This window comes from Felis catus, chromosome B3 (genome assembly GCF_018350175.1).
Source record: "Felis catus isolate Fca126 chromosome B3, F.catus_Fca126_mat1.0, whole genome shotgun sequence".
NCBI classification, from domain to species: Eukaryota; Metazoa; Chordata; class Mammalia; order Carnivora; family Felidae; genus Felis; species Felis catus.
This window is the reverse complement of record NC_058373.1, coordinates 141954082-141968877: the sequence shown is the minus strand read 5'-3', so window position 1 is coordinate 141968877 and position 14796 is coordinate 141954082. Positions and strand designations below refer to the sequence as shown.

General features: G+C 44.8%; 1 protein-coding gene across 4 annotated transcripts in view; it reads right to left on the bottom strand.

Annotated features, from left to right (window-relative positions):
* Positions 1-14796, bottom strand: part of EML1 (EMAP like 1) — a 187538-nt gene that overhangs the window by 71115 nt on the left and 101627 nt on the right. For all 4 annotated transcript variants that reach the window (XM_006933114.5, XM_045060506.1, XM_023256205.2 and 1 more), the window contains exon 2: positions 6349-6531. In XM_006933114.5, coding sequence (XP_006933176.1) covers positions 6349-6531 — 183 coding nt within the window. The remainder of the gene's footprint in view (positions 1-6348; positions 6532-14796) is intronic.

Below are 14796 nucleotides of genomic sequence, written 5' to 3'. Positions count from 1 at the left end.
CCTGGGTGGCTCCGTCGGTTAAGCGTCTGACTTCGGCTCAGGTTATGATTTCGCGATTCGTGGGTTCGAGCCCCGCGTCGGGCTCTGTGCTGACAGCTTGGAGCCTGGAGCCTGCTTCGGATTCTGTGTCTCCCTCTCACTCTGCCCCTCCCCCACTTGCGCTCTGTCTCTGTCTCTCTCAAAAATAAACATTAAAAAAGTTTTTAAAAATAAAAAAATGCAATCATGAAAGAAAACACGGGATGGCAGGGAGGCATGGTGACCACCTCGGAGTGGCAAAGAAGGTGGAGAGACCCCTACTTTGGCAAGATCTCGCTGGCTGTGCCGCTCTTGGTAACATCCTCAGGCCGTCACGGCCACGGGCTTGGTCAAGAGCACCACAGCTGCCACCAACACGCCTAGTAACTGCGTATTTTGCACGTGACGCCTCCTCAGGTCGCTGCCAGGTTTGCCCATCTGGACGCGGTTAGCCACTCAGGGAAGAAAGGCGGCCGCCATAAAGGGAATGCTCTGGAAGAAAAAACACCTGCTAACGTCCAGTGTGAACAGGCCGCAGCCTGGATTGCGAGGGGGAGGACAGGAGGATACCAGAGCAGCCTGGAGGACAATGCGTCATCTTCAGACGGGCAACGTTCACAACTGTGGAGGAGAAACTGCACCGAGGGAGGGGCTCACACGCAACTTCCGCTCATCAGGTGCTGAGATAAATGACTCCTCCGTTTCCACACGACACTAAGATAGGAGACATTCTACTGGTTCATAAATGGGATTTTTTAAATAACATTTCAATTGTTCCTAGGGGCAAAATGTAGACAGCACGAAAGAAGAATTTCTAAAATCAAAAGAGGATGCATGATGAATGGCATGTATTTGGAATGCATTCATCGGAGTGGGGGGCAGGATGGTTGGGAGCTCACATCTCAAGGGATGTTGGGAAGCACAGAGCAAGAAAGGAATCACGCAGGACCGGCCCGACTCAGCGAGGCTTACTTCACGGAGCCTCAGAGAAGTCACCGCCCTTCCGGGCCCTTGCTTCTTAAAAATAAGGATCCCAGCGGCCCCCCTGCAGGGCTCCCAGAGCACTGGGAGTGAGGAGTGGAAAGGTGTTAGCATCGCGTCCGGGCACGGCAGGCACGGGAGGAGTGGGAGCTATTATTCCACGGCCGTGGCTACGTCCAGGACAGAATGCTTCGGACATCAGGGTGCAGTCAGGTACCCTGAATGCGATGTGGGAAGAATTAATGTAGCATTTCAGTTGTGATCCGAGATACCTGAGGCAGAGTTAATTAGGCCTGAATACAGGAGCAACATTTAAAGTGGTAAATGTGAATTACTTGCTGGTGAGCACGGAACAAAGCGGACAATCCCGGACAAGGACTACGTTTTCCATTAAAATCTCACAGCACTCCCCTTGCACGGAGATGGAAATCAGCCATGCATACATACAATGGGTCTATTGTGAATTTAACTCCAAATCAGGACTCCTTGTCTTCTTGAGAACAGGCCACCAGCCTCTGGGCACTCCCTCCTTGCTGCTGTCCTCAGGGCAGGTGAAGATCAGTTTACGTGGTAAAACACGAGTCATTTTTACTTTAATTTTTTTTAACGTTTATGCATTTTTGAGAGACAGAGCATGAGCAGGGGAGGGGTGGAGAGAGAGAGGGAGACACAGAATCCGAAGCGGGCTCCAGGCTCCGAGCTGTCAGCACAGAGCCCAACATGGGGCTTGAACTCACGAACCGTGAGATCATGCCTGAAGTTGAAGTCAGGTGCTCAACCACCTGAACCACCCAGGTGCCCCCCAATTTTTTTTTAACAATAAATTTTTGAGAGACAGAGACAGAGCCACAAGCTGGGGAGGGGCAGAGAGAGAGGGAGACACAGAATCCCAAGCAGGCTCCAGGCTCTGAGCTGTCAGCACAGAGCCCGACGCGGGGCTCGAACCCACCAACCGTGAGATCATGACCTGAGCCGAAGCCGGATGCTCAACCGACTGAGCCACCCAGGCGCCCCAGAAAAGTGTCACGTTTAAAACACAAATTTCTTCTGCTTATTACTCCAAAGAACATTTAGAAACCAACTAAACGTATAAAGAAGAAAAAAAGGTCACAATCCCACCACTCAGGAAAAAAAAAAAAAGTCAATGAAAACACTTGGTTATACTTCTTTGCAGTCTTTTTGCGTAGATTTTGTCTATTAACTTGAATTTTACAGTGTATACAGTTTTCTATCTTGCTTGTGACGCTTAATGTAACGCACAGGTGCTTTCCCTGTTGCTACCAGTAACGTGAACGTTTTTAACGAGGACCCAGTGTTCGATCATACAGAGTGTTGCAGTTTTCGGCCCTTGTAGCTTGTACTTCCTCTGCTCCTTTTTTTAAAAATGTTTTTGTTTTTAACATTTATTCATCTTTGAGAGACAGAGAGAGACAGAGCGTGAGTGGGGGAGGAGCAGAGAGAGCGGGAGACACAATCTGAAGCAGGTTCCAGGCTCTGAGCTGTGTCAGCACAGAGCCCGACGCGGGGCTCGAACCCATGGACCGCGAGATCATGACCTGAACCGAAGTCGGTCGCTTAAACGACTGAGCCACCTGGGCGCCCCTCCCTCTCCAAGTATTCTCCAATATGCATGGTGTTGCAATGAACTCCTTTATTCATAAAGCACATTTCTATATTTATACTCACAACAGCAATCAGTATACATGGGGGTCTTCTTACCGCATTGTTAGGTAGCAGGGAAAACTATTTGATTCTCTTCTCCCCAGTACAGGGTAACCCAAGCTCAGCAAAATTAAACACACCAAATCTCCGCATCTGAAGGTCAATCTGACATAAGCAGGGCAACCTTTGCGGGCTGAGGTTGTGTGTAGGTAAGAAGCGTGACAGGGCAACCCGTTCTCAATACTTAAAAAAACCCCAAAGGCAAAAGAAAACACGAATAACAACGTCTGGGGGGCTTCGGTGGAGACTTACTAACTCCTAAGCCCCAGGACGGCATCACTGGTTAAAAATCCCCGGCACCAGGAAAATGTTGCCAGGGAAAAGCGGTGTGAGTCACAGCTCCCTCCTATGTAAACTCTGTGTCCACAGGCCCAGCATCTGATGGCTTGGCCACAATCTCCCCCCTGTCTCAGGAAGCCACAAACTTGATCTGTTAGTGAATTATTTTCCCGAGACGGCAGTTCTCATTGTTACGCGAGTGAAGTCATACGAAGAAGAATAAACTAAGTCAAAGCTTCGACTTCGAACAAAGTGAAGTACTACCATGGAAAGGGATTTACAGCCTCACGGGCAACCCTGGGGCTACTGTATAGACTCTGAGATCTGCCCATCGGGGTGACTGTGGCACAGACACGGCACACACTTCCTTCGAGCTGAGCCGTGCTGAGCACTTTGAAAGCTCACTGCCTACCAGCGTGGCCTGTTTCTTGCTGCACCGCCATTCCTGTCACTGGGCCAACAGCACGAAGTTAGGTGCCCAAAGCTCAGAACATTGAACCCTAAGGTTCAGACAACTGACCTTGGGGGGGAAACATCACTTAATACTTAAAAGTTAGAATGCCCTGAGGCCTGTCTGCTTCGAGCCTATAGGAGGACAGCAAGCCAAAATAATGTGAAGTGGCTTTTTACACACAGAGGAGGTTTGTGTCAAATCTGTCCGGTCTGAAAGATCCCCCAGCTGAACCATGGCTACTGAGTGTCAGCTATCCAGAGGCAGGTGCACATGTACCAACACGGCTCTCTCCCGAAGGAAAGCAGCGACCCAGAGCCTCTGATGGGCCCACTTCTCCACCTCCCCACCTCCAGTTCCACTGTCCTGTAATTAACTGCTTACGAGGCGGGAAAGTCATGGCCTGTTCCATGTGGGGGATGCCACCCCACTCACCAGCTTTCTTATGACCTTTGTTCTATTTCTCAGCGTGACCCTCTGGCTTTATACCGTGATTTACTTCTACTTATGAAAACAGTATTATATTAAAAAAAACACATCAGATCTCACTATGAAAAGAAACTATTCTCTTAGAGGAAGTTTCATAAAACTTTACTCTTAATCAAGAAAAGAAACAGGCAGGCCTCTTGCATTATTTTTTTTCCCTAATTTTTTTTTAAAGTAGACGTTTTGGAAGTCTGAAGTTTTATATAAAGCAACGACTTCAAATGTACCCTTTAGGGTATAGTAGTCATCAGATTTATTTTTGGAAAGCTGAGTAGGTCAAGAATACCTAAAATAACTTAGTTTCTATTTAAAATTCCCTAATGACTTTGTAACTTAGAAGGAGAAAAACAGTACTTAAAAAGATTATTCGAGGGGCGCCTGGGTGGCTCGGTTGGTTAAGTGTACGATTTCGGCTCAGGTCCCGATATCACAGCTCATAAGTTCGAGCCCCGTGTCGGGCTCTGTGCTGACAGCTTGGAGCCTGGAATCTGCTTCAGGTTCTGTGTCTCCCTATCTCTCTGCTCCTCCCGTGCTCACACTCTGTCTCTTTGCCCCTCCCCAACTCACGATTTCTCTCTCTCTCTCTCTCAAACATAAATAAACATTTAAAAAAAAAGATTCTTTGAGATGTATCCGTGTATGGTATCAGAGGGTAGCTACACTTGTGGTGAGCAGGGCGTAAGGTAGAAATCGTACACCTGAAATTAATGTAACATTGTAACATCATGTAGCAACTATGCTCAGATACAAGAATTACAGAAAACATGTCAACGTGGTCCACAAGTATATCTCACATAGAGCTGGTGATGATTACCCTGAAGGAAGAAGAAATACATTTTTTCCTACAGACATGGGAAAATGTAGCCAAGGACTTGAGAGAAAACTAGCATATGTGACATCAGACAGTACCCTCTCCTGACTCCAGGAAAAACATGGAAAGTGTGAAATAATTCGTTAAATCCGAGCAAACAAACAAACAAACAAACAAAGCTAATTTTAAAGGGACATTTACATAGCAGTGTGATCTGCAATGTTTTAAGTAAAGGAATTTGACAGCCAAGATGAATTCTGTTTTCTAAAGTTAGCCCCAAGGAGCGGGGATCTGGTAAAAGATGAGCAAGGTCTGTGGGTTGAAAGTGGACATCAGGCAACCGAGTACGATTAGCAGGAAACTTTTATGAGGCGTCGTACTTGCAAAATTTTAAGAGGAGGGTCACTACAAAGTTACTTCAAACACAAATAGTGTTTTCTTATATTTCACTCATGGGAGTCACAGGGAAATGAAATGATTTAAATTTGCCAGAAACCAGGGGCGCCTGGGCTCAGTCAGTTAAGCATCCGACTTCAGCTCAGGTCATGATCTCGTGTGGTTCGTGGGTTCAAGCCCCGCATCAGGCTCTGTGCTGACAGCTTGGAGCCTGGAGCCTGGAGCCTGCTTCGGATTCTGTCTCCCTCTCTCTCTGCGCCTCCCCCGCTTGTGTTGGCGCTCTCTCTCTCTCTCTCTCTCTCTCTCAAAAATAAACATTAAAAAAATGTTTTAGGGGTGCCTGGTGGCTCAGTCGGTTAAGCATACGACTTCGGCTCAGGTCATCATCTCGCGGTTCGTGGGTTCGAGCCCCCTGTCAGGCTCTATGCTGACAGCTCAGAGCCTGAAGCCTGCTTTGGATTCCGTGTCTCCCTCTCTCTCTAACCCTCCCCTGCTTGTGCTCCGTCTCTCTGTCTCTCTCTGAAAACTAAATAAACATTAAAAAAGTTAAAAAAAAAAATTTGCCAGAAACCCACGAGATACAGACTCTGTAGCTGGCTACGCTCTCCTGGACAGCAGAGTAGGACATTCAAAGGACACAGCAGGCTGTGCCCGGAAGGAGCTTCCTAGCTTGCGGGTTCTGAGCTCCTCAGGGAAGGGCCTGCCCCTTGGGGGCCCCCAGTCCTGGGCAGAGCTTCGCTGTGGCGTAGGATCATTAACTGGTGGCTGTGCCGAACAGAATGGCAGCACAGAAGCTGAGTACACGGAAAGAGAGGAGAGTTGTCAGAAAGTTTCTGGGTGGAACAGACTCCCAGGCACCCAGAGGATCATGGGGGTTTCCTCGCACTCGGCTCTGCCTTGCAAGATAAACCTGTGCTCCCAGCGGTGGGTGGCCCCTGGATGGCTCCCTCCTTGACTCCACAAGCATGTTCTGGCCACCTGCACATGTAACCACAGGCTAACGATCCCCTCATGTCAAGCCAAAGATAACTAAATAAAGTTAAAGACCCTGTCCCGCCTCGTGTGATGGTTTGGGCAATGCTGAGAGCCCTTCCCTGATCTTCGGAGGTTGTCTGTCGCTGCTGAGGAGGGCCTGCATCCGCCAGGGCAAGCGTCCTCCGCGAGACCAAGTCTAGCGCTGCCCCCGTGCCTCTACGGCGCCCACCTTTGGTAGGTCCTTTCCTGTTCAGCACCGCCTGCTGTTCCTCCGTGATGTTCAGCCGCCGGACCACGTCGGCCAGCGCCGATTTGAGCAGCTGGATATCGTCTTCTTGCATCTGGACGCGCTGCTCCAGGGAGGCAATGCGGTCCGTCACCTCCATGCTACTCGCGGCGGAAGCGCTGTCATCTAAACCAAAGGAGAGGAACAAGTGACTCTCGAGTGCCCCCCGGAGGGATGGGACCGACCCGCACGCCCGGAGCGTATTGCTGGGACACGGTACCATTCATATCCTGGTGGCCACTGCTCTCGTGCAGAAACCACGGGCCGTCTCGTGCGACACAGAACTACAACGTCTCACTCTGCTCTAGTCTTTAGTGATTCTGTTCGTGCTTTTCATTTCCTCTTAGCTGAGGTTTTATTTTTTATTTTTTTATTTTTTTAAAGTTTTTTTTTTAACATTATTTATTATTGAGAGACAGAGAGAGACAGAGCATGAGCAGGGGAGGGGCTGAGAGACGGGGAGACCCAGAATCCGAAGCAGGCTCCAGGCTCCCAGCTGTCAGCACAGAGCCCGATGCTGATGCGGGGCTCGAACTCACAAACTGCAAGATCATGACCTGAGCAGAAGTCGGACGCTTAACCGACTCAGCCACTCATGCACCCCTCTTAGCTGAGGTTTTAAGCGCTATTGTATTATTCTAGACACGGGCCAATGCATGTTCTTTCCCATGACATTTGGAGACCTCAGAGGTAGAGGAGGGACCAGCGTGCATCTCCCCTCACATGGCAGAAATCCACCCCCCGCCCCCATCACCGTCTCGCTTTTGTTCTGACCATGCTAACTGAAGGGTTGGCCAGATAATCCCAAGACAACACTATCTCCTGAAACCAATGTTACACTATATGTTAACTAGAAGTTATTTTTTTTAATGTTTATTTTTGAGAGAGAGAGAGAGAGAGAGAGAGACGCAGAATCCAAAGCAGGTTCCAGGCCCCGAGCTGTCAGCACAGAGCTGGACGCGAGGCTCAAACCCACGAACTGTGAGATCATGACCTGAGCCAAGGTTGGACGTTTAACCGACTGGGCCACCCAGGCGCCCCACCTAACTGGAATTTAAATAAAAATTTTGGGGAAAAAAAGGCTTGGGGCACCCCAGTACCTCAGTCAGTTAAGTGTCCAACTCTTGGTTTCGGATCAGGTCACGATCCCATGGTTTTTTGAGTTTGAACCCCACATCAGGCTCTGCGCTGACAGCGGGGAACCTGGTTGGGATTCTCTCTCTCTCCGTCTCTTTCTGCCCCTCCCCTGCTCACATTCTTTCTCTCTCTCTCGTGATAAATAAATAAACTTAAAAATTATGACTTCGCCACACAGTTGAAGTTAAAACCATTGGCATGATATATTATCTTTCCCACATAAAATAGCCTTAACACAGCACTTCTCAGACACTGTGGCCTCAGGACTCCTTTACATTAGCAACACTTACTGGGGACCACAAATAACTTTTGTTTGTGTGAATTGTGCCTATCAGTATCTGCTGTGCTGAAAATTAAAACAGCATTTTATAAATATGTAAGCATGACTTAGCTACAAAGAACAAAAGTATCACATATTAAGTAGCCCATTTTTATGGAAAGACTGCTATCTTTTTAAAAACGAAAATAATTTTGTGAAAGGATTGACATCTTTGACTGTTTAAAAATTTTCTTTCATGGCTGACTTACTAGCGAAGAACCATATTTGTTTATGTATTCAGTCTGCTGTGATATGTTATTTTGGTTGAAGTATATAAAGAACATTTGGCCTCACACTGACACGCAGTAGGGAAAGGAAGAAGTATTTTAATAGCCTCTTCAGATACTTATGGATAATCTTTGTTATTCGATGAAAACGTGATAGATGGTAACGTTATAAAAGTCAGCTGCAATGCGGAATCTAAGACCACATAAATAAGATTTTTTACTTCGTTAAAATAACGGAAGAAAACGAAACGAGACTACACCATCTATCAGTCATGCCTGTTAAGGGCCGGCTAGTCTGACAAAGTAACATGATCTGTCTGCTAAGCACCCCGTGACCTCGATGGCAATCCCAGCCTTTTCTACGGAGCTGTTAATCGCCAGTTCCTTACCAAGGCCTCCCGTGTCCCATAAGGTCTCCTGGCCTCTGCAAACCCGTTTCACATCGTCCCTTCTTTCCCTCCATGCTTCAGTCACACTGACCTCTCTCTCTTTGGTATCTGCTGTTGCCTTTGCTTGAAACATTTCTTAACAAGCTTTTTCTGCTTGTTCTGTTTTCTGTTCTTAGGTGTCGGCTCAAACAGAGCTCTTCAGAGAACCTTCCTAACAACCTTACCTAAGGCTGGTGCTCCGATCACGTCAACCTTATTTATTCCTTTCACAGCATTACTGTGCTCTCGCTTGATTATCTTCTACGTCCCAACTATAAAACGTAAGTACCACAGAGTTGCGCCTGTTTCCAGGTAGGACAGACCCCTTGTGGACAGCACCTTCCTGCAGAAGGCAATTTTAAGCCTGGAAATTACACAAAAAGCAACTACTTGAAGGTACTGGAGAGGAGACACAGGTATATAAACTCTGGTGGGGAGTTTACACTCACTTGGAAAAAGATACAAGAAACTCCTTTCCATGGCTTTTAGCCAGAGTTACATGGTACTCGCGGTGGGGTTAAGGGTACATGTGGGAAACCCCCGCAGCCATTTTGTGCTAAGAAAGCCAAAACGTGAAGTCCAAGAACTGTGACCACTGAAGAGAGTGGGGAAATCCCAGAAGGGAAGAAGCCAGAGTGGGGGGATTCCCAAACTCTGTCTATCCCATCTCTGGCTGACCTCACACCCGCATAGAACAGAGTCAAGTGTTACAGCTAAGCGCAGAAGATCAGAACTGAGATCGGAGGCACTGCCCAAGAAGCAGTTAGCAGTTCAAGTCCAGCCAAGAAAAGCAGCCGCTAAGACAAAGGAAAGAACACTTCTTAGAGGAAAATCATGGAATACAAAATCCCCACAACTTAAGATTCATAATGTCCAGGATATAATCCAAAATTACTCAACATACTTGAGAATCAACAAGCGGAACACATTCTCAAGAGAAAAGAAAATAAATGGAGTCCAACTCCAGGATGAACAAAATATTGGAGCTAACAGATACGGAAAATGAGGTTATTTCCAGTGAATGAAAATTTCAGTGGAGAAGGGGGAATTACTGGCAGAGAAACAGAAACAATATAAAAATGAACCAAATGGAGATTTCAGAACTGAAGAACACATTTTCGGAAGTAAAGAGCTCACCGAACGGGTGCAGCTGCATGGACGTGATGGAGGAAAGACACGTAAACCTGAGGACGGGGCAAGAGGAAGTGTCCAGGGTAAAGAACACAGAGATAAGAATTGGGGGAAAAAAATTAACCAAGTCCCTTGGGGATTTGTTAGATGACCTCAACCAGTCCAATGTACATTAAGTTGGAACAGAAGAAGAAAGAGGACAAGGCAGAAAAAAAATCTGAAATATAAAGGCCTCCCCCCCAGTCCTAAATTTGATGAAGGACAGAAACAGAAAACAACAAAATGTTTAACAAATTCCAAGCAAAATAAACACCAAGAAACCCACCTCAAGGTATATCGTAATCAAACTGCTGAAAACTAGATTAAGGGCACATACTGAAAGCAGCAAGAGCAAACTGACATGGGCTATACTGGGCAAGGACCATGGATGGAGACTAGAAGAGAATGCAACATCTCTAAAGTACGGAATGGAAAAATCCAATCCAGAATTCTATATCCAGCAAAAGTAGCCTCTAACAGTGAAGGTTTAAAAAAAAAAAAAAGCATTTTCAGATAAATGGAAACTGAAAGAATTCATTGCCAGCAGATCTATGTTCTAAGAAGTCCCACAGCACGTTCTTCAGGGTAAAGGGAGATTATAGAAGATGGAAACTCAGATACTCAAGAAAGAATGAAAATCACTGGAAGTGATAAATATCTGAATGAGTTCAAGACTTTTTTTTCTTTTTGCAGTTTCCTGTTAATGTTCTTAAAAACCTTTAAATTTTTAAAGATGAAAATTATAGGGGCACCTGGGTGGCTCAGTTGGTTAAGCTTCCGACTTCGACTCAGGTCATGATCTCACAATTCGTGAGTTCGAGCCCCGCGTTGGGCTCTGTGCTGACAGCTCGGAGCCTGGAGCCTGCTTTGGCTTCTGTGTCTCCCTCTCTCTCTGCCCCTCCCCTGCTCATGCTCTGTCTCTGTCTCAACTATAAATAAAAAATTAAAAAAAAATTAAAAAAATAAAGATGAAAATTGTTAACACTGGTAAGATTTATAGGTGTGTACATGTAATACACATAACTACCATAACACAAAGGATGGGGAAGATATGGATCTATACGATTTTAATATTTTATATGAGATTTTAATATTTTACACAAGATTTTAATATTATACATTATTAACTGAAGAGACCTGTGAAAAGTTAAAGATGTCTATTGTAATCCCCAGGGAACTACTAAAGAATAATGCAAATAAGTATAGGTGAAAAAAAACAACAAAAATATTACATTGAAATTCTATATTCAAATAATCCAAAAGGAGAGAAAAGAGGGAAAGAGGAACAAAAAGTAGACAAATAGGAGAAAAAAAGTAAAATGATAAACCCAAACCTAACATAGCAATAGTTACACTGGTGTTACATTAATGCACTAATTTCTTTAAACACATCAATTAAAAGTCTGAGAATGTCAGGGAAAAAAAAAAAAAAAAAACCAATACCCAACTATAGGCTGCCTACAAGATACATACTTTAAATACAAAGACACAGACAGGCTGAAAATAAATGAATAAAGAAAAGGACATAGCATGCAAACAATAAGCATAAGAAAGCTAGAGTGGAAATATTAATAATCAGATAACATAGATGCCAAATAAAATGTATTACCAGAGATAAAGAGGACCATTTCATAATGAAAACAGGATCAATTTATCAGAAAGACAATCACAATAACAGAGGTTTAAAATACACGAAGCAAAAATTGACAGAATGAAAGTGGGAAATAGACAATTCCACAATTATTCCTGAAGATTCCATCACTCCTCTCTCAGTAACTGGTAGGACGATTAATTTTAAAAAAATCACTCAAGACATAGAAGTTTTGAACAGCATTATAAACCAGTTTGACTTAATTGATATGTATGGAAAACTATACTCAACAATGGCAGTGCACACGATACATTCACCAGGACACGTCAGGTTCTGGGCAAAAAAAGCAGACCGGAACAAACTTAAACACTAGAAGAGTATGTTTTCTGACCACAGTGGCATTAAAGTAGAAATCAAAAACAAGACCACACGGAAAACCCCTACTATTTGTAAATTAAACAAGATACTTCTAAATAATCATTAAGTCAAAGACAACATCACAGGACAACTTAGAAAATATTTTTAATTAAACGATAGTAAAAATGTAACATTTCAAAATGTGTGGGACACACAAGGACAAGCTAAAGCAGGTCCTTGAGGAAAATTAATAGCTTTAAGATCTCTTTGTTAGAAGAGGAGACAATCCTCAAATCAATGATTCTCAACTTTCACTAGTAACTAGAAAAAGAAGAGCAAATTAAAATAAAATCAAGCAAGGGATACCTGGGTGGCTCAGTTGGTTGAGCATCTGACTTCGGCTCAGGTCATGATCTCACAGTCCATGCGTTCGAGCCCCACGTTGGGCTCTGTGCTGACAGCTCAGAGCCTGGAGCCTGCTTTGGATTCTGTGTCCCTCCCTCTCTCTGCCCTTCCCCCCTCATGCTCTGTCTTGCTCTGTCTCTCAAAAATAAATAAATGTTAGAAACGAAATCAAGCAAAAAGAAGAGAAATAAGAAAAGAGATGAAGTCAGTGGGATAAAACATGGACAAAGAAAATCAACGAAATCAGAAGCTGGCTGCTCTCTGAGAACATCAATCAAATGTAAGCTCCATAAGAGCAGAAATCTTTTCTGCTGGTCCACCGAGTTATTCTCCCAATATGTAACACAGGGTAGGAACTCAATAAATATTTGGAAAATGGATGAATAGATGCGTAAATGGGTATCTGGATTTCATCTGGGAAAACAGGAGCAAGCAGGGGTTGGCCTTGATGGATAAAAACATTTATGGAGAAAAGCAAGAAGAGCCACATTCCAGACAACGGAAACAATTGAAACAAAGACAAGGGAACTGAGAAGCATAAGAAGTACTCAGAGAATCGTGGCCTTTGAAATTGAAATCTACCATTTTGTAATTTCTGCTTACTGGATATAAATCTGTCATGCCCCTAAATTCAAGTTCTGTCGACGTTCTAAGTAACAGATAATAGTTTCATACACAAACATTTTTCAAGTGTGTCTATGGTACTTCTGAGACAGAATAACAGGTATTAAATACTGGACAACCCAAAGAACCCATCAAGCATTCACATACATGTAGAACTTAACAGATCCTATGAGGGAAACACTGTATAACTCTTTAAAAACACGTCACAGACCTCTCTCTCCCAAGAAATCAAACTTGAGGTAAGAATTGGCAAATCATCTTTCTCACACTCCTTGCCTTCCAAGAACTACATATTCCATTCTCTACGCTCCTAAAGTAGGATTCGTATTGTTTCCGTTGGGAATACTGGTGACTATGTCTTTTTCTTTCTGTCTCTCCCTGTTGATGGAGACATAGAAAGAACTTTTTAAAACCCAACAGTCAGAAAACAAACAACCCGATTTAAAAATAGGCAAAAGAGTTCATTGACACTTTGCTAAACTGCAAACAGGCACATGAAAAGATGTTCAGTGTCACCGGCCATTGGGGAAATGCAAATTCAAACCACAATGAGACAAGATATCACTACACGCCCATTAGAATGGCCAGAATACAAACTACTGACCAAACAAGATGCAGCGAGAATATGGGGCACATGAAACCCTCTTACGTTGCTGGTGGGCACATAAAATGGTACGCTTGCTCTGGAAAAATGGTTTTGCAGTTTCTTACAAAGTTAAATATACACATAGCGCATGACCCAGACTCACCAGAGAAACGGACACCCACATTCATAAAAAGCCTGTACACAAAAGTTGGAAGCGGTAAAAACTGCAGCCAACTCAAATGTCCTTCAACTGGTGACCGCATAAACTGTGCTACCTCCGTAGAGTAATAAAAAGGAAGCTAACTACTGATACAGTGGTTTGGGTGGATCTGGAGGGTATTACGCCGAGCGAAGGAAGCCAGTCTCCGAAGGTTATGTGCTGTGTTATTCCATTTATGCGATATTTTCCAAAAGACAAAGCTACAGTGAAGGAGAACAGATCGGGGGTTACCAAAAGTTGGGGTAAGGGCACAGCACTCCAGAGTTTTGGGGAATGATGGAAACGTTCTGCATCCTGACAGTGGTGGTGGGTTACACGAATCTCTATTGTGTTAACATACGTAGAACGGTCTCCAAAGAGCAGATTTGTTGAATGTTAACATAGAAAATAAAATAACTTTTGGGGAGTCCAAGGAAGATGTGGTCTACCCATTGGCTTTGTCAGTTAGGGGTTGCTATTTGGATTGTTGAGGCTGGTGGCTATTACGCCTTGAGATCTGAGCAAAGACATATTCCAATGAGAACACCTGCGGCTCACTGGAAAGAGACCGCCCCTAAGGTCTACACCGCTTCTTGCGAACAGACAGCAGTTCTGTGTGATTTCTCCTTCTGTCCCTTGACCTGGATGGGAAAGCAGGGAAGTCCCACTTCATCAGGGCAAGCCAAGTGGAAGGGAGAAGTTGGGGAGGGGGGGTTGGATATAAAGGTAGGTTAGCTCTGTCTGCCCCCTGAGAAGCAAGGCAAGAGCTGAATAAAATCTTTCAAAGGGAGGGCAAGCCCGGGTAGCAACTGTCGCACGGGGACCTGGGCCATGGCAGACCTAACCGGGAGGGTCTCCAGCCTCAGGAAGAAGGATCGGGTGAAGCCATTCCAGAGCCAAAGTAGTGTTGGAGAGGACTTCCAGAAGAGGGATACTGCTAGTCACCAGGAGTGCGGACGCTGGAGTCAGGTCACAGGGGTTCAAATCCCAGCCCTGCCACTTCCCAGCTGTGTGACACAGGGCAAGTTATTGTATCTCCACGTGCCTCAGTTTCCCCACTTGTAAGACAGGGACAACAACAGTTGTCTACCTCAGCAGGTTGCTGTACTATTCAATTAGTTAATATACATAGAGCTCTTAGGATGTATTTTTGCATATTGTAAATGCTTTGTAAATAAATGCAGGCTACAATCAGCCTACAGTCGTTGTCATTGTTAATTATTATCACTGATAAAAATCACCAAAGTTAACCTTTCCTTCAAAATCCCCATGGGTTGTCTGAACACTGTTATGCAAAATAGCACTAAAAAATTAATTAGAGGGGCATCTGGGTGACTCAGTCGGTTGA